The sequence below is a fragment of the Microtus ochrogaster genome, chromosome 19 (genome assembly GCF_000317375.1).
Source record: "Microtus ochrogaster isolate Prairie Vole_2 chromosome 19, MicOch1.0, whole genome shotgun sequence".
NCBI lineage: Eukaryota > Metazoa > Chordata > Mammalia > Rodentia > Cricetidae > Microtus > Microtus ochrogaster.
Genome location: NC_022021.1, coordinates 5,539,393 through 5,559,828, shown reverse-complemented (window position 1 = coordinate 5,559,828; position 20,436 = coordinate 5,539,393). Strand labels below are relative to the sequence as shown.

At 43.4% G+C, this 20,436-nt stretch overlaps 1 protein-coding gene across 1 annotated transcript in view; it reads left to right on the top strand.

Moving 5' to 3' along the window:
* Positions 1-357: 357 nt before the first annotated feature.
* The window catches only part of Wdr41 (WD repeat domain 41), a 40,525-nt gene continuing 20,446 nt past the window's right edge, over positions 358-20,436 (top strand). The window contains exons 1-4 of the mRNA XM_013349635.2: positions 358-497; positions 2,707-2,822; positions 16,414-16,462; positions 18,111-18,242. Of these exons, the coding sequence (XP_013205089.1) occupies positions 447-497; positions 2,707-2,822; positions 16,414-16,462; positions 18,111-18,242 (348 nt within the window). The 5' untranslated portion in view covers positions 358-446. The remainder of the gene's footprint in view (positions 498-2,706; positions 2,823-16,413; positions 16,463-18,110; positions 18,243-20,436) is intronic.

Here is a 20,436-nt window from a genome sequence, read left to right as displayed (position 1 = left end):
TAGCACACAATGTTAGTTGTGTGTGTGTGTGTGTGTGTGTGTGTGTGTGTGTGTGTGTGTATAACAGCGCCACTAGATCCGTTCCAGTGCAGAAGTCCATTGCAGGCACACCTTCCCCATCTGGCTCTAGGGAAACAGGGAGGTTTCCTAGGACGCATTCCATAGGGATGTGGACGAGTGCTGGCCCTTCAGAGTGGTGGCCGCAGCGCACGTCCACTAGGGGGCGCCCGAACGACCTGAGCTCTTGCGCCAACCGCACGGCACCCACGCGCGTGCTCACTGGGGCCGCGGAACCTCCGCCTCCGCCTCCGCCGCCGCGGCTTTCCGTGCCGGCTCCCGAACTAGACTTCTGTCTTCCCGCTGCCTCGCTTCTGGCTCACCGAGCGCCATCACCGGCGTCTGCGTTGCGTCGATCTCGCGGCGTGGGCCGCGGACGCCCCGGCCCGATGCTACGCTGGCTGATCGGGGGAGGCCGCGAGCCGCAGGGCCTGGGCGAGGTAGTGCGCGCGGGCCGTTCTGGCTGCGGGGCGGGGCCAGGCCTTTGGGCGGGGCGGGGCGAGGGGCGGGGCGGAGCGAGTGTGCCGGGGCCGCCGGAAGCAGGTCTGCGGCCAGGCGGGGAATTTAGGGTTGCTCAAGGGCCAACTCTTTAGAAAAGTGGGACTCAACTACAAACCAGCAGGGGCAACTGCCTCCCTTAATGTGTTTGAACTGATGCCTCTTGCCGACATCGACTAGCATTTGCTTAAGGAATGCGAAATGAACTAGCTACTTTTCGAGAAACCAAGAAAATGATTTCTGTTTATTTAGTATGTGCACGGTCTCATTGTCACACTTAACTTATACTTGAAATAGTAAAATGATTTTGCCACCTTAAACAAGTTGGCGTCTAAGATTTGTTTCATGTGCCGCCTGAAACAATTTGTGTTGCCTTTTCTTTCTCATCGGAAGCGTTTTTTACAGTTAGGATTATTGAACAACTTGGCAGTTTTAACTCTTTCAGCTTTGTCATTGACACCGCGATTTAAAACAGAATCGAACCACTTATTTCATACGATTCTGGAATCCTTCGGGTTATGGAAGAGTGTGGGTTATTGAATGGCTATATAACATACATATGACAATTTGAGTTAACATGTTTGTTTGGCTAGTATAGTATTTAATTAATCAGTTCTGCCATGCCTGGCAAACTCCCACTTGTGGGAAGCAGTTTCCATAACTGAGCATCTGCTAGAGGGAGACAGGATAAAAACAAAACCATCACCTCAGGGTGGTCTTTCTCCAAAAGCTTTAATGCATGCTGGTTCTTACTTTTTTTTTTTTCCATGTAAAAGTACCTTGGTTGTGCAACTGCCTTGAATATTATATTATCAGAACCCCTGATTTTCCCTAACGTGTAAGAACATGACTTCAGCCCTCCAATCTCAGTGATTCTTCTCAATCCTGAGGTAATGTCCCCGAGGATAATACAGTGTCTACTGTTGGCCATGGTTAGGTGTGATGGAGGCAGTGTGTGGAAAAGAGGCTTGCCGGTAAGTATCCTAACACCAGGAGAGGCCTCAGTGACAAAGACTTATCTTGTCCTAAATGTCGCTTGTGTCAGGCTTAAGAAACCCTGCTTAAGAACAAAGCTTTTTATGGTGGAATTGTGTGGGGTTTGACTCCAGAAGTGGGGTCAATAAGATTTACCCTGCAAAGTTACACGGTGTGTGTCCTTAGTGAAGAGTCTGCTATTGGCCTTCCAGATAAAACTCTGCCTGTTGGAACTACCTTTATCAGTACAGTTGCCTGGAGTTGAACTCGGGAGTCTGAATTATTTCGTTGCTGTCTTTGTTCATTAAGCAGACATCTTCTGAGTGCTTTTGGTGAGCTGCTACGGTCCCTGTTTGGTGCATTTAGTCTGTAGATTTCTTTCTAACCAAACATGTTGTATGCGTGTGTGTGTGTGTGCGTGTGTATGTACATGTGTGTATGTGTGTGTGGCAGTGTGTGTATGTGTGGGTGGGTGTGTGGGTTCCGTGTATGTATGTGTATGTGGGGGGTGTCTGTGTATGGCTGTGTGTGTATATACATGTGTGTATGGGTGTATGTGTGTGTATGAGCATGTGGGGGGGTGTGGGTGCCTGTGTATGTGTATGTCTGTGTGTGTGCATGTGTGTATGTATGAGTGTGTGTGTGTGTATACATGTGTGTATGGGTGTATGCGTGTGTGTGTATGTCTGTGTGCGTGCATATGTGTGTGGGGTGTCTGTGTGTGTATGTCTGGGCGGGGGCACAGAGGACAACTTGTTCTTTCTTTCCATCATCTGGCCCAGGAGTGAACTCAAGTCTTTGGCTTAGTGACAGGTGCCTTCACCTGCTGAGCCTTGGTTCGCCTTGGTCGCCAACAAACTTTGATGGAGAAACACTCCTAAAAAAAATTGAGTTAAATTGGGCCAATATTTTTTTAAAATTAGGCTTATTGAGACTTTAACAAAATAAAATTTACTGTTTGCAAGTTTACTGTGGCTTGAAAATACTAAGATTTTTGGTAAGAAAAATAGTTACATGTAGAACTGGCAAATTAGGCACTTGATATTGTAGGAACATCTATATTAGTATTAGAAAGTAATATCCCATGGCTTTAAAAATCTTCTGTTCTTATGTGGATACTGTGCAGTTGTAAATCATTTTATCTTTCTGTTTTTGCTTTGTTTTTTTCATTACTAGAAAGCTGCTTTGCAGACGATAGGAGAGGATCAGAGTCAGAACCCCTACACTGAGCTGCTGGTCCTGAGCGCGCACCGGGACATTGTTCGGTTCCTGGTGCAGCTGGATGACAACAGGTAGGGGACTTACCCCGCGAATGCTCGCTGCTCAGAAAGACGGTTTAGAGCGTTTCTGTTAAAAACAACTGCAAAATTAATTCATCTTTTGTAAAAAAAAAACAAGAATCTGATGACAGTTGGAGAAACACAACCAACTAAAAGTAGTAACATTAATAGAAAGTTGAAATGGACTTTGTACCCTGATGAAAATATGTTTAAATTTGTTTAAACCCAGTATCACCTTGTCCCATGTCACATGGGGACTTGTGGCTTATGTTTGTTTCCTTTTTTTATTTGATATTTCAGAAAAAAATTGTCATGAGGTTTTAGAAATATTCTTACTAGCTTAGAAGAAGCAAATGACTTTAAGAATTTGATTTTCTGGCTGTCAAATCAGAAACTAATACGGTGTTTAAATATTAGGTACATGCTAGAATATGCGTGTTGTGGAGTATCACGTTAACTAGGCAAAGATGTCTTACATTGGTTTATGTGGGGGATATTACTTTAACTATGTAAAGGCGTGTTGCTTTTGTTTACACTGCATTTGTTTAATGATGTAAAGATGTGTTGCTGTTTCACCTTGCCTGCCTAAGGCACCTGAATGAAGCTAGGCAGTAGAGGGATAGGTGGGGCTGGTGGGCAGAGAGAATACATAGGAGGAGAAATCTAGGCTTGGGGGAAGAGGAGAGAAGAGAAAGAGGGGGGAAGAAAGGAAGATACCCTAGGACAGCCAGCCAGACACAGAGTGAGACGTACAGAGGGAAAGGAAGATTAAAAAGCCCGGAGGCAAAATGAGATGAAGAGAAACAGGTTAAAATAAATTATAAGAGCTAGTGGAACTAGCATAAGATAAGGCTGACCATTCATAACTAATAATAACTCTCCATGTCACGATTTGGGAGCTGGTTGGTGGCCCTGCTGGCTTAGTGAAAGGTAAAGTAAGGTTTAACCTGAATTTCTGTCATTGACGAACTTCTTTAAAGCCCTGCATCATTCTCCAGTTCCTGGGTAGCGCATGCGATGTCTGCCGTGTCTAAAAGTAGAGACAATGGTGCTGAGGTCTGAGCGCCGAGTGCTTAGCTTGTCTCTCAGCCCATTTAGCTGCAGTCACGTCACTGACGGTGTCATTTCCTGACCAGATCTGGAAGTGCCGTGAGAGTCAGGACTCTGCTCCTCCTCCTTCTCTTCTTCTTCTTCCTCCTCCTCATCCTCTTCTTCTTTCTTTTTCCTTCTTCCCTCCTCCTCCTCTTCCGTCGTCATCATCGTCTTCTTCTTCTCCTCCTCCTCCTCTTCCTCCTTCTCCTCCTGCTTCTCCTCCTTCTTCTCCTCCTCTTAGGACTTAGTTCAGTGACTTAACATGTAGTCTGCATTGACAGGTAGCTGTTGAATGAGCTTATGCAGCTGGGCTGCAGCCTACCCTGACCTGACCCAGCTCTGCTGCCCCTGAAGCCCCTCTGGTAACTTGGCTGCTGCTTCTCTTTTGAGCTCCTGAATGATTGCAGCTACGATGGCTGTCACTCTCCTGCCACTGTCTGTTGGCTGTCTTTTCAAACTTTTTATCATGTGTAGTTTAATTCTGACTCGAGCGAAGTGAGGCCAGATTTCAGAGGTAGAGTTCTTCCCAGCATTCCCCTCACCTCAAATGCCAGCCATCCTCCGTGTTTCCATATCATTTGCACTTCTGATCAGCCAGCTACAAGTCCCAGCTGCTTCCTTGGGTTTGAAAACTCATTGAAAGGACCTCATAAAGAATCAGAATGAAAAAAAAATCATAGAATGGTTACAGCTTTATTCCAAACTAGACCTCAAGGTCTGCTGGGTATGGGTAGCCTGGGATGAAGGGAGGCTGAAAGTCCCAAATGCAGAACCTCCAGGTCCTCAGGGCTTGCTGCCTTCCCTTGTATGTGCTGCCAGGGGGGAGCCCACTGGAACGTTGGACTTGCAGTTTTGAGTGGGGTGTCACTGTGTAGGCAGTGTCTGTGCAGTGAGTCATAATCACAACACTTCTGGAAAGCCTGTCTGCTATCCTGTGGTATCAGGAAGCCCAAGACTTCTCATGGCTCATCTCTTGAGCGTAGCCCACCCCCTGGCCACATTATTTAAGAGCTGACACCGAGTCGCCCAGTAACATGAATATTGAAGCCACTTCTATCACTAAGGAAATTTCAAGGGTTCAGAGGCTCCCTTCTAGGAACTAAGGGCCAAGGTCAACAAAATACTTACACACTGTCTCGACCATGGCTCGAAAAGATTTGCCTCTAATGCATGTTACTAGCCAGATTGCATCGTTTTCCAAGTCACGGCATGGAAGTATAGCACAGCCTGCTTGTGCCTTTGGTTAATGTTTGTTTCCCCTCCATTTTTGTAAGTATAATATTTGTTTATGGCTTAAATGACCATTTCTGTGGGGAACAGCATTTCTGCAAAGGTGGAATTTTTGGGTAACCGAAGGTTTCATGTGTCATATTTTATCCCAGGAAGTTACTGGGTTAAAGACATCCAGATAATAACTTATAGCCACTCTTATGTAGGCCTTAAGGAATTCTAAAGTTGTTTGCAAGATTAGGTAATAAGTATAAGGTGTACTCTCAGGATCTACTCTTTAAGCTTCATGCAGGCTGTTAGGGTTCCACGTTCATCCTGCCTGTCCTTTAGGATATGCCCTCTGGGTAATTATTCCACAGCTAGAAGAATCTGAAAGCAGGGCTGAGCTGTGGGGTGGTGGCTGTGGAGCAGGCACTGACAGATAGTACATGTTTTCACGGTGACACTCATGAATACGTCAGCTAGGTGCAGAGAGGAGTGGTCTGTAAGTAGGAAAAGCTGGAGCTGACAGTACGTGATTTCACGGTGAATCTCGTGAACATGTCAGCTAGGTGCAGACCTGTAGAATATTGAAGTTCTATGTTCTTTAAAAATTTATTCTGTAGCAAAAGATTCTCAAAAGTAAAGATTTAACAAATATATGAAAAGTATATTAATTATAATATTAGGAAAATAATTAGATCTCATTGCTTTTACCATTAAAGTTTGGTGCCCTCCCCCACCCATTGGAGATTGAACCAGGGTTTCATGCATTCCAGACAAGCATTGTACCAGGTGAGCCATACACCCAGCCCCCAAAGTGTTTTAAAATATATAATAAATGTTTGTGCCTATTGATAGGTTGTTTTCTTTCTAACTGTTCAGTTGGGATTATCTTTGTTGTGTTAGTGCATTCTTAATTTATGGAAAATACTTACCCAGTTTTTAAATAAATTCTCTGTGTTATACCTTTTATTTATTTATCTGTAGTTTTTGTAGGCGTTCCATGGTCAGCTATTGTAATCCAGGTTTCACGCTTCAGGTCTTTAGATAATATCATCTGATTGGAAATTTTGCAGAAGGATTTTCTTGTTTTCTCAGTGTCTCACCTAAAACCAGTGAGTGGAAAATTTTCTCGATTGGTTTTTGAAGATACCAGATAAATCCTATATATCACCTAACAGACAGCTGCCTTTTCTTCTCTTCTTGGGTGTTTTTTGAACGAGGGTCATATTGATTGGGAGATCTTCTTCAGAAGGCTAAGCCTCAGCAAGAATCTTCCAGAACATGGACTGTGCTGAAATTGCACGCGGCTGTAGCGCTGACACATAACACTAAACCGAGTTCACAGCGCATTCTTAGACTGGCTTGTTCTGCCGCTCATTTGACCATTCCTTGCTCCTCCAGGAAGCAGACAAGGTTATATAGGAAGGTGGTCATGACTGGAAGAGAATCCGATGACCCATGAAGCCCCAGGCTGCAGGAAAAGATGCTTCTCAGGAGCTGGGGAAGCTGAATTTTTAAGGCAGTGTTGTTTGGTAACTCACTGAGAACAGAAAGTGTATTCTGCCTTTAAGAAGGTATTTTTAAGTTAAGAATATCTCTTCTCATTTACTACATTCAGAGTATAGAAATCAGTAATCAGAATGACTCAGAGAGCTGAGGGAAGTGGCACATGCCTGTAATTCTAGCATTAGAGAGGCCAAAGTAGGAGGATCAGAAATTTTGAAGCCTGCCTGGACTATATATGGAGCTCTAACACCTTGTCTCAGAAAAACAATTTTAAAAATTGTACTGAAAATCATAGACAGTGCAATAAATTAAGGAGGCAGACTAAACTGTCTCAAATTCTAGGGTTCCCATGGAAACACTATAATAATATTAAGTATGTGTGCATTATTAGAGAGAACAAAGGACAAAGCAGAATCGGCCAGGGCATGCTGTCTCAGTGCTGATGAGACCTGGTTCTGCACCATGGGAAGCCCAGAGGAAGGACTGCCTGTTGGGTCGGGTGCATCCTCTAGATGGAAACAGGTTTTGTGTCTCTTCCCTTGTTGGCGTTGTGCAGAGGAGGCCCCTAACTCTAACACCTCACTTAGCACCTGGAGACTCGGAGCCGGTCCGGTCTGAGTTTGAAATGATCCTGACGTCCACAGCCGGAAGCCATTGGAAAGCACATTCCTCAGAGCGGGACAGCTGGTCCCCTCTTGAACTGGAAGGTGCTTATTTGGACCTGATACATTTCCAATGTTGTATCTTAGACCATTTAATTTTTAGATTGCATTAGCAGTCAAGCGGGCCCTTGGGCCACTTTTTAAGAAGCTGTACCTGGAAGAAGCTATAAGCAGAATCCTTTGTCACAAGGTTCAGTAGCCCAATAGTTACTAATAGGCTTTGGAGTAAGTTGTTAAAGTCTATGCCTTCCATCTGGCATTCTCACTTACTGTAATAGATTTTGCTAAAGCCCATTTAATGCCAGTGAGACAAAACCTTGTTCTGGTCCAGGGTTCTCAAATGACTTGTAAATTTGCTTGTTGCTTTGGAATGTACTCTGACTTAAAGCATGGCTGTCATTTAGCATGCGTCTCGCCACCCTCTCTTCTCGTTATAGTTTTTGTCTTCTGACTATTGTAGAAGTGTGGCTAGGTTTTAATCAGTTAGCTAAGTGAGTAAGGTTGAGACAGTGTCACAAGCGGGGACATCGTAGCTGCCTGATGCGGTGGCATTGTTAATTTTGGGGATAAACACGGAATTTGCGTAATAACTTTTCAACTTTAAATCCTGCCTTTTAGCCAGCCAGTTGTTTCATGTCCGGGTAAAACCACTCTCCCCTTTCTTGTTTGAACAGCACTGTCTTGGTGTCTTTAGAGTGCACAGGCTCGAAAGACGGTTTGAGTGTGGATAAGGAACTAACTGCTGCCAGTTGCGGAATTGCACACAAGTCTAAATCCTGTGTTCATAATGATCCTGAAAAAGAGAACTTACTGCTTCCTGTAAGGAAGTGCTAAGAAATGAACCTTATTTTGAAAATTGATAAAGGACCAAAATCAAGACTTATACTGCTTTTCTTATTTAAACCATCTTAGGATTGATATCAGTAATATTTTTGGGGAAAAAAATCTTTCTCGTAGAAGAATTGAGGCTAGGAAGAATAGTAGAATTGAATTGTGATCTTGTAACTTTTTATGTGCAGGGGATGAAAAGAGATTTTTTTTAACTGTGTCCATAGGTTTGTTGGCAGAAGCTTCACAGGTTAAGCTGATTCACAAGAGAAATAGACATGTAATGTGTGCTTTATGCCCACGTGCAAGAGTTCTCAGTGATGAACGAATTCAAAGCAGAGGTCGAAACTTATTAGTATAGATAGCATCATGTGTGTGATGGCAGGGCGTGTAAGAGAACTCAGATTTATTTTTATGTGTATGGGTATTTGGCTGGCATGTATGTCTTTGCACTACTTGCATGCTGGGTACCACAGAGGCCAAAGAGGGCATCAGATCCCTGAAATTGAATTACAGATAATCGTGAGCCACTCTATGGGTGCTGGGAATTGAACACTGGTCCTCTGCAAGAGCAGTTGGTGTTCTTAACTGCTCAGTCATTTCTCCAGCGTCTCTAAAGGCTGCATCTTACCAAGAGAACAGCAAGTTCTTAATGAGGGACCCGACTGTGGTTAATACGTGGGCTTATTTCACATCATAAGAAGAGAACAATCGGTGTGTTGAGAAGTGGCAAAGCAAAGGGAGGGGACTGAGTTCCTTGTGAATTCTGAGAAGACGGATGCTTCGGGAAGCTCATGGTTAGGTTGACCTAGGGGATAAAGTCTACATATGAAGAGCAAGTGCGCAGAATAAAGGAAACTTTAGGAGTCTGGATAATCGTAATACATAGATCTTACCTGCGTCTTGCTTCTCATAATAAACTTAAAAGCATTGGGAGACAGCAAGGGGAATGTGACCCCTGAGTCCATGAAACTAAATGTTCCTTAGGCAGCGCCTTTAGAGGTGTCAGATACTGAAGTATTAATGATGGGGGGAGGGGGACGGGTGCTGCTCCTATTAATTTCTTTGGCAGGGGGTGGAAAAGTTAAAGTTTGTTTCACAGAGTGTAGGTTGGCTTTCAGATGTTCTGAAATCCAGTGTATTCAGTTGGACAAACAAGCATGCCTGTGTTCTTACTCATTATGCAGTGAACTGCAGGTTGGCTTCAAGAACAAAGAAAAAGTCAGACATACAGCATTCAGATAGCCAGGGGAACTGCAGCTAAGGGAGGATTTCTGATTGCTGTCAAGCCCTGTAAGGAATGAAGAAGGAATTCTAAGTCTCAACAGCACATTCTGAGCAAAGTATCAGTATTCTCTCCACCCCCCCAATCTAAAAAGTCCATGTGTGGAATAAGAATCACGAATAATGGGGAATAAAAGGTGCACACCAAGCTCAGTAGTTGTTCTCCCTGGCTTTGCCCTTACCCAGTGCTCAGAAGACTGCGAGGTGTTGCTCTTAGAACAACACCTGAGTGCGGATCGGCTTCCTCAGGAAAGACTCAGTGTCTGTGAAGAAACAGGTTATTTTGTAAGTCAAGCTTTGAACTTATGCCTTACAAATTTCAAACCGAGGTAAAACCACAGCAAGCAAAAGCTTCCTCAATTTGCTTCGACAGAGGCCTACTCTCCTGACCCTTCCCCCTCGCGTTGCCCAGCCGCCCTTAGGGTAGGCCAGCCTTGCCAGCTGTGAGAACTACCACGGAGCTTTCCCATCAAACTGCTATCTCGCCCGTGGAACTCATTTTTCATGGTCAAGAAAAAAGTGCTGTTTAGAGGAAACCAGTGAAGTTTCAGTGGCCTCGGCCCCTTGTTTCCTGAAAACATGTCAGTGTCTTATGAGTGTTTGTCTTTGTGAGTCCCTTCAAGTAGTTCTAGTATGCAAAGACCAATTAAAAATGGTGATTTGCAGGCTGGAGAGATGGCTCAGTGGTGAAGAGCACTGGCCGCTCTTCCAGAGGTCCCGAGTTTAATTCCCAGCAACCATGTGGTGGCTCACAACCATCTGTGATGAGATCTGGTGCTCTCTTCTGGCAGGCAGGCATACATGGAGGCAGAATGTTGTATACATAATAAATAAATCTTTTTTTTTTTTTAAAAAAAGAAAATAGTGATTTGCTATTTTAACTTTATCTGTTTCCTAGGCATTGCAGAAGTAACCATTCAACATCCCTTTATTTACCTACCATGCTATAGAATGCACTTGTGAGTTAGGTAGCGAGGCAGTGCACAGCTGGTTTCTGGATTGTCACAACTGTGCTGTGTCTTGGCTTTTCTACATCCTTACCGTTTGTACAGATGCCGAGTACAGAAAGATTTGCGTTTAGACTTCTGGGTTACACCTTTTGCCAAGTCCTTTGAACTTGTAGGACTTGACCTATTTGAAAGTGCTTCCCGTGAGTAACAGATACTGAACGGAGTGATTATTTGTGAGTCCGCCTTGTTTGGTGTCGGTCCTTGTCAAGCTCTACGGTTCTCAGCATACAGTAGTCAAGAATGAGAACATGGTTTATCGAGATGCTCAAAGTGAAGGCCTTAGAGGGAGCTGTTTCTTACACTGGCACCATGAGACTTCTCTGTGGGCTCTCAGTCCAGACCCTGTAGTAGGATCTGTAATGCTGTATCGTGAGCTCCTGAAGGACGGGGACCGTCCCTGTTCCTGCTGATGCCTGGTTTCAGGATAAGGTGTCTGTACACGGACTACACAGGCGGTTCCCTAGTTACAAATTTACTTTTTATAATTAGCGTAGGAGAAGGTGGAGCATTCTAGGTCGGCTGTAGCTCCTTATTAAACCGCCTCTGCCTCACCCTGTTAAACTTGTTTTTCCATGTATGTCATTTTTATTAGCCATTTAATTATGTCATCACAAAGACTATTAAAGAATTTTAATGGTTCTAAATATTGAACTTGGGCTTTCTAAATTCTAAGCAAGCATTTTACAACTGAGGTACATTCTTTGATTTTTTGAGACCGAGTCTCACTACATAGCTCAGGCTAGCCTTGAACTCAGTATGTATTCAGACTGACTTCAAGATTATCACCCTTTTTGCCTCCACTTCCTGAATACAGAGATCGAAGGATGCACCACCATGCCTAACTCAAAAAGTACTTCTAAGAACTTGGTTTGAAGGCAACTAAGGAATGCAGAGAGAGAGAGAGAGAGAGAGAGAGAGAGAGAGAGAGAGAGAGAGAGAGAGAACCAACTGGCTATCCAGTACTAAATAAATGGTCAGTCCTGGAAACATACCTTACACAGATCCCAAGGAGCAGAATTTCCTCCATTTTTAACTTCTGAAATTTGGGCACATCACATAATTGGCAGCCTCCCCCTCCCCCAGGGTACACAGAATAACAGTGTTTATAACTGATGGTGCCTTAGATTGCGAAGGACAGTACACTTCTGAATGTTTGCTCAGCTTTGAGATCTCAAGACGAGGACCACAGATGACTTGCCTTGGTGGTTTTCTGACTCCAGCATATCATCTCAATAAACTCACAATGTGTAACAGAGAAGCTGTTCTCTCAGTATCGTAAATGGAGGCTGAAGGTTTCGGGTTCTAGTAACGTAGTTGGTAGCTCGGGTAAAGTGTCGTGGTAGCAGTCACCTTTCTTTCGTTGAACTGTTTAGTAAGTTTTACTGATGTCTGAGTTACTCCTTGATTAACAGCTAGTTACTTCCTTTCAGGGGTTGCAGTGTTTCTTAGTATTAGGAGGGCTTGGGTTGAATCCCACTGCTGGTTTGGAGATAGAGTACATGCTGGACCGACTGCATGATCCAGATTTGGTTCTGGATAAGCTGTTGTAGCAGCTGATCTCTATAGTGGAATATGATAATTGTAGCCCACAGAAGACCTCCGGACCCTTTGTTAGCTGCCTTATGAGAGACGCCAGTGTGCAGCAAAGTAATTGGTTTGCTTTTCAAAGCATCGTTTCCACTTTGGAGCAGCAACAGTAAATACTGAAATGGCCAATAAATAAATCAGCCATAGAAAATATATATAAGAGAGCCGAAAGGCCGCATGATCTACAGAGTGGGTAATTGACCTTTAAGAAAAATTGACTGTGCTTTCATGCATTAGTACTGAGCATTGTTTAGAATTAACTTTGTGTGCTGCTGATTGAATTCCAGTCTGAGGCGCAGTGCTCCCTACCTCATCTCTCAACAGTTCAGTCGTCCCTCGGCGAGAGCTCGTTTCTCTCTGTGAGATTCAAACATGATAACAATAATGAGAAGTTAAAAATCAGGGTTAGAAAAAAAAATATTTTAAACCTGCAGCTTTTCTGAACGGGAGAAAAGCAATTATAAGGGTTTGGGGAATCAATAGAAATTGATGTTTTATACCAAAGCAAACTTAAGCCTTGAGCCCCGCCCTCGCCACTCTCACTATATAATACAGAGAATCGATAGCCCTGAGCCGAGCTGCTCAGGATTTGCTTCCAGCAATTACTGTTGATACTCAAGGTACTGTTGAGTATTTGGTTTTGGAGAACAGGTCATTAAGCAAAGAAAAATGAAGTTTTTAAAGTTTTTTTTTTTCAAATTTTGTTCTTTGAGAGTTTTCTACGTGTGTACAACATGATATCCGCCCCTCAGTCCCCCACTTCCAACTCTTCTCATATCCCCTGCCCCTTCCGGACATTGCGTTCATAACTTGATGGACTATTTTTAAATCAGCTACTCTGCTGAGGTATACATGGGCTTAGGACAACCATTTCTTTCTTTCTTTCTTTTTTTTAACTCACCGGAATTTGTAAATCGCTCACATTTTGAAATGAACGTAAACAGTGTATATGCATTTGACTTGAACGTTGTGTGCTTCTAGCTAGCTAGTTAAGGAGGCTTAATAATCTTTCCATTAAAAAGTACAGTGTCTCATGGAAAATTACTTAGCAGCTGCCTGACTGTATCTGATCTCTTACCTCTAACTGTGGGGGATCTGATGAGGGTCTGATGAGAACGGAGTGTGGGATCTCCTGAGCCTATGAAGACAGCAGGAGACTGAAGCCGAGCATGAGCTGTGTGTCCCAGGCTCAGCGTCGAAGGTTAAGGAAGGTGTTGGGGGGGCAGGCGTGAGAACCTGTGCTTGCCAAGTCGGGTAAAGTCCACTAGAGGCGACCATCCTTTCTCCTAATACCGCCTCCACCAGCACTGTGGACTTGGCTGAGGACCTTGGAGATTTTATGGATTCCACCGCTGATCTCAGAGGGAGATACCAGACTGTCTAAATGACAAAGCTGTTAGTGGAACATCATTTCTTAAGTTAAGGGATGATAACTATATGCAGTACATAGCTGGCTTTCTTTTTCCTCCGATTATGAAAGCCTGACTTCAACTAGATGGGAATAAGGCAGCTTCGGTACGGTTCTGAGTCATTAGCGCCCCCTACAGACCGCTGTGCTTCAGTTACTGCTGACAACTTTAAAGCCTGATTGCTGCACAGGCTGTGTTGGGCGCCTGCTTAGAAACGGTGCTCGCTTGGATTTTGTTATAATACAGTCACTACGATGAATAGTAATTTAAAATCGTTTTCTTGATAGGATTTATGTATAGGATGCTTTACTTTACGTAGGGTAGAGGGAATGAGGGTGAAGAGGAGATGGGCTTCAGCAATGTTTATTGTAGCTTCCTTTTCATGGCCCCAAACATACTTTTTTTCTTTAAACTCTGTGCATTTGAAATATCTTCACTGAAAACCTCTACTACAAATCTCACCCAGTTTATATTTAAAAGGAGAAGTCTTGCTTTTAAAAACAGTTTTTAAATACCTTTAATAAAAATAATAAAATTTAATTCCATCCCTAGCCTGTCATTCTGTCCACGGAGTCTGCTTCTCAGCTTGGCTCATTTGATGGGGACTGCTTTGCTCACAGTTTTAACCAGTGGGGAACGAGAATCATCTTGGTAGCTTCCTTGACATTCCAGCAGGTTCTTTGTGATCCTGCCAGTGCGTTGTCTTTGAACCCTTAATACCTGGTATGGAATTTACAAGATTATAAACATTTGTTAAGTTAGTTTGCAGAACTGAATGTTTGTTAGTGTAAGTGAAAATATCACCAGTAAGATTTCATGGTTCTAATGTACCTGACCTCGAATTATACAACAGAGCTGTGGCTGACACAGCTTCACCGTGGCAACGTGAAACCAGACATGTAAACCAATGGCGTGGAGTAGAGAACCCAAAAATAAACTCACGTAGGCGTAAAGTGTCAAAGTGTATACAAATGGTAAGGGACGGTCTGTTCAACAGGTAGTTCTACCAAAACTGGATCTCACCTGTGCAGAGGTGAAGTCAGATCCATCTCTCTCACTCTGTACAAAGAAATATTTAAAAAAATATATATCAAGAGCCATAGTTTAAAATCTGAAATACTAAAATTGCTAGAGGAAAACGGAACACACTTCAAGATACAAGTGCGCTGGAGCTTGGTCACTATGACTCTGCTAGCACAGGGAATGGTCCAGAAAATGAAGAGGTGGGAATAGATGGAACTCCAACATTCCCCACAGCAGAGGATGCTCTCCGCAAAGTGAGCAGATGGTGCAGAGTGGAGGAAAAGTCTTTGCCAGGCGTTAGTACCTAGGATGTGGAAAGAGATGCAGTCAGCCCCCAAACTGTTGAGTGGGCTAATGAAATAGACAGTTCTCAAACATGGAACGCAAGTGGCCGATGAGTATTGTTAAAAGTGCTCCAGGGGCTGGGAAGATGTTCAGCTGATGAACTGACTGTCGCATAAGCCCGAGGACCACAGTTCAGATCCTCAGCTCCCACACAAAAGTCTAGCGGGTCAGGTGCATCTTTACCGCGGGCAGTAGGAGGGTGGGGGCAGGCAGATCCTCAAGGCTTGCAGGCCAGCCAGTTGATGAGCTCTGGGTTCTGTGAGAAACCTTGTCTCAAAAGATAAGTCTGAGAGGTACAGGAAGACACCTGAGTCCAACCTTCGCCTTCTATATGCATGTGCGCACACACGTTTCAAATATACACATAGAATTTTATAAAAAAGGAGATTGGTGTTGTATCCTTAGCCATCAAGGGAATGCAAATTAATACTGCTTTGAGGATGGGGAGATAGCATCATGGGTAAGATTACTTGCTCACGAGTGTTAGGGTATGGGTTCAAATCTCCCACGTCTGTGTAAAAAGCCAGACATGGCTATGTGTGCCTGTGATGAAGAACTCACCCAGTGTCCCCCTCTGGTGTCTGCATGCACACATACACACATGGGCACTTAAAACTACACTCATGAGCATCTCTCCCCACCCCGCCCCCATGAGATTCCCGGTTACCGAATGTCTATCATCGAGAGAACAGGTGACAACAAATGCTTGCAAGGATGTGTGGAAAGAGGAGCCCTTGTTCTCTGCGGGTGCAAGAGAATGGTCGTAAAGACATTATGGGAACTAATGTGGAGGCTTATCCAAAAAGTAAAAATAGAACTATCATAGAGCCTAGTTATATTACTTCTAGATGCATTCCCAAAGGACTCTGTGTCCTATCACAGACAGATGTGCACATCCGTGTTTACTGATGAATTATTCAAAATGTCAGGGAAAGGAAATAATCGCACGTGTCCATCACCATATGAGTGGGTGAGGAAATTGTTGTATATGTACAAATGAAGTTTGATTCAGCTGTGAAACAATGGAGTTATAAAGCTTTGTCTGGAAAGTATTAGATAAAGCAGGGTGATGAGGACTCCGAGAGGCAAATGTTGGCGTGTTCTCTTTCGTGTGGATCCAAGCCTTTAATCCATGTAGATATGAGAGTTGGTGTCACCTATGAAACTAGAAAGGGCCCAGAAGAGGGGAAAGGAGTGTGGAGGGTGTGGGAGGGCAGCAGAGCATGTGACAGGGAAGCAGACCCAAGGAGGATGTTGGAGTGGAGAAAAATCAACAAAAACAAATTTTGTTTGAAGGTGCTATATGAGACTTAATACTTTGTATACTAATTAAAAAATGTTAGCACAAAGCCTGACAAGGGAATAACTCAATTAATTCTTAGCCACTCTTAATAGTAATATAATATCAACATTTAATATTTGATCAGCATATTGAAGCCAGTACAAATATATTAATATGAACAAAGATACAAAATTATTGTTAATATTTAATCTATGTATTATAGCCTTGGTACATTCCTTAATTTCAGACATTAATACACATTTTTCCAAACATAATTTATTAAAATAATATTATATTCAAATATCTCATCACTTAAATGTCACTAATGGTTTTTCTTTGTGGCCTCTTTTCTCAAACCAGATTTGCATCTGCAGGCGATGATGGCATTATAGTTGTGTGGAATGCCCAGGTGTGTACCAATTAAATACTATCATGCTTTCACTAATGCTTTGTGGGGCATGTTGGTGTATTTTCATCAGTTCATCAGTTGAGATTGGTTAATACTTGACAAGGGTTAGTTAGAGATACTCGTTTGCAACAGGGACTAGGTTTCATGATAAAGAGAGAATGGTTTCTCTAAGATTTTTCCATCCTGACAAACAAATGTTTTGGGTTTTTTTGTGAAAAAAATTTTAATCTTTAAAACTTTATTCAAGTGTGTGTGTGTGTGTGTGTGTGTGTGTGTGTGTGTGAGAGAGAGAGAGAGAGAGAGAGAGAGAGAGAGAGAGAGAGGAGAGAGGAGGGAGGGAGGGGGAGAGGGGGGGGTCCCTGCAGAGGGCAGAAGAGGTTTGAACCCTAGGAGTTGGAGGTGAGTCTCCTGACTTGGGTCCTCTGTAAGAGAAGCAAGTGCTCTTAACCACTGAGCCATCTCTCTAGCCCCAGAGAGATTTTATCTTACTGAACCATCTTTAGGTGGTCAGCTACTCTGCAGTGAATCAAAGATAATTATTATCAGTCCTCATCTTTCTCTGGTCTTACTTAGATGGAGCTGTCCTTTAACACACAGTGTCCACCGGGTGGCGCCAGTCCTCCCTGCCCCACACTGAGGGCTCAGATGTCCATGTGACTACAAAATATATATCATGCCTAACACAGTGCAAATGCTGTAAGGAATAATGACCAGAAAAGTATTTTCATGTTCAGTCCAGGCAGTTTATTCTGTTTTGACTGATTGATTGAGACCCGGTCTAGCCCAGACTGAACTTTTGTCCCCTTGCTTCAGTATATTGAAGTTTGGGATTACAGATATATACTGTCACGCAACCTCACGCACATTAAAAAACAAAACAAAACAAAACTGTAATTTTGCTAAGATTGGTTGAATCAGGCCAGAAATAGTGGCACACACCTGAATCCTAGAGGCGAAACCAGGAGGATCAAGGGGGGGGGGCTAGCCTTAGCTTCCTGATAAATTTGAGGCAAGCCTAGCCTACATTACTGTTTCTAAACAGAAAAGTAAAATGAGGTGAATCCATGCTTCTAAAAATGGTGGATGCTGAGGACTTGCTGTATTGTAAACACATTCATGAAATCCCGAAGCCCCGGGAAGATCTGAAATGTATATATATCGTATGTTTCCACTTGGGAGGTCAGGGAGAGACCTTGGCAGGAGACACTGAGTGGCTGGGAACTGGGAACGGTGCTGGGGTAAATACACCTGGAGACCACTGTGCTCTTGTTTCTTCTGCACTCACCGCTGTAGAGAGGTCAGACGTGCACACATGCATCGTCAGGATTCTGTTTTCTCTCTACAGAGTAAACTGTTGGTACTGCTGCAGAACTTATACAGTTCCTAAAAACCACAGGAAAGAGTATTTCTTTAAACTGACTATGAAAATATGATAAACTAGCATACTAACTAGAAAATAGTTAAAAATATTCACAGCTGCTTTTGATATTTGTTTAGATTGTATTTGATTGTTTAAAAAAGTTTAAATTCCAAACACATAATTTTAGATGGCAAGTATGTTTATTTTCTGCATAGCTATTATTGATGTTATTTAGGACTCTTCAAGTTAGAAAGGGTAAGTTTATTAACATTCTTACTTGTATTTCAGACAGGAGAAAAGCTTCTGGATCTCAGAGGACACAGCCAGAAGATAACAGCCATCACTGCGTTTCCCCCGCTCGACTCTTGTGAGCAGGGCCATCAGCTCATCCTGACAGCCTCTGCAGACAGGACCGTCGGTATATCCTTACCCCCAGAGTGCGGTGACCAGGGACCAAGCGCCTGCGCCTGTCTGTGCATTCTGATGGCAAACTGATTTTTGTCAGGTCTTCGTGAGCTGTGCCCTGAAGTGTTTGGTGGCTGGAAGTAGCAGGTCAGGGATTGTAGTTCAGAAACCTCACAGCTGGAGCAGTGCTTTCTGGAGTACAAAATTAGAGTTTAGATTCTATTACATCAAGTTATGCAGAAGGGAGGGATGGAAGTTGTGGACTTAAAATATCACCTCAATTTAGGGAAATTAGGATGAATTGGCCTGGAAAAGAATTCACTTCCTTGTCCTGTGTGGCCCGCGTTGTGAGAGCCTCGTTGCTGCTGAGTGGGTCTGCGCAGTAGTCAAGTCTTGGTGTTTGAGGCAGATTTTAAAGGTGCGAAGCTGCTTTTGCTTTCCCGGACTTTCCAGGTAGAATTCCGGTGCAGCAGGAACGGCGCTGCTCTGGGAAGTGCGCTTGTTTGCTGTGGATTATTGCGTTTTACACATGTTGACTTATGTAATCTTTAAAATGGTCTTATGAAGTAGGGGTTTCCGTCATTCTCACAAGTGAGAGGGTAGAGACAGAGGTGCCGAGCCACAGACATCTGGCCAGGAAGGCGGAGTGGTGGCCAGCAGCCTGCCTGCCGTCAGGGTCCTGGAGCTGTGGCACACACGCTCCTGATAAAGCAGTGTGTGGCTGACTCAGTTTCCATTCCTCTCTCGAAAGCATCAGGTCGGCCAGGACAAACTATGCCTGTTTAGAAGCTCTGTTAAGTTTAGAAGTAAGCCCAGAGGAAGAATGGTTTCTCAGGCCTTTCTTGAACCAGGACATGCGACTTGAGGTCCCACTTTAAGTGAACTCAGCAGCTGACACCGTTTCTAGATAACTTGTCTATAGACTGTCAGAACATTGAAGTGGGCTGACGTTGAAGCGGGATTCAGTTAGATCCTTAGGCCAAGCGAGACCTATCACTACCACTCTTGAGGAAAACATTATGGATTCAAGCTCTTGTCTCTTTCTCTGTTATAATTTTTGCAGAACTAGAATTTAAAATAGTGTCTCTTTAGGCCCTTTCTAAGATGCTGTACTGGTATTATAGACAATTAGTAGAATTGTTGTCCCAGTACAGGGTGAGATGCTAGGACCGGTAAGTAGTGAGGTCACACACAGCCATCCGTGTTTACGGAATCACTCTTAAAACAAAATCCCGGAGAACTTTGGCATTCATTTTATCCAGATGGATTCTAAATTTACTCTCCTTGGGCCTCTGTTAATTAACTTTCTTAATTAAATTTTGATGGTAGACCTTATTTTATTTATTTTTTCTGTCAAGTAATGGTCTTAAGAGTCCATGTTTCTTAGTACTGAGCATTAAGCTTTCAAACTGAAATCTGCAGAAAGACTGAGGGGTAGCAGAACTGGGAGCTTGAGGCCAGAAAACATCATCTAATTAGAGAGCTTTTTTATGACTGGGTAGTTTGTTTAGAGTGACACGAACATATGAATATACAAGTATCTCTCCTTTTATAACTAACTGCATTGGAAGAGTGAAGTAGAATTAATAAAAACAATCAGATATATGATTAACTTTAAAATATACTGTTAAATATGTGTCATAATGTTATAAAATGTATTTGCCATACATTTATATTATTTACACTTACAAGTATATGATATAATATTTATATGTATATGGTATGGAATATAACACTGTAGGAAGTAGCGTTCAAAGTTTATAAAGATCATCATGTTCCTTAAGTCAAACTGAGCCTTTACCATGTGGCGAGGGGCCTTACAGTGATTGTCAGCACAGACACAGTCCCGGTGACACAGTTAGTGTCACAGCAGTGGTGAGCCGTGCATGAGCACTCAGCGAGCTCTCAGAGACTGCTGGGAGATGGAGAAGTTTTCGCATGCAGCGTTATGCACAGGCTAGCTGCATCGTGGTAAACTGTTCCCAAGAGAACCCTTTAGGCAGAGGCAGTGTTTGATGCCCATGAAGATTAGCACTCCAGAGCTCTTGCTCTGCTGCGTCTTAAAGGGCCTCATAGTACCGCGGTGACGATGTGCTGGCTGGATCTATGGCGGAGTCATCACTAGATAGTACAGCGGTGGCTGTGACGGTGATGGTGACGTTGACAATGTGCCGGCTGGATCTATGGCAGTGTCATCACTAGATAGTAC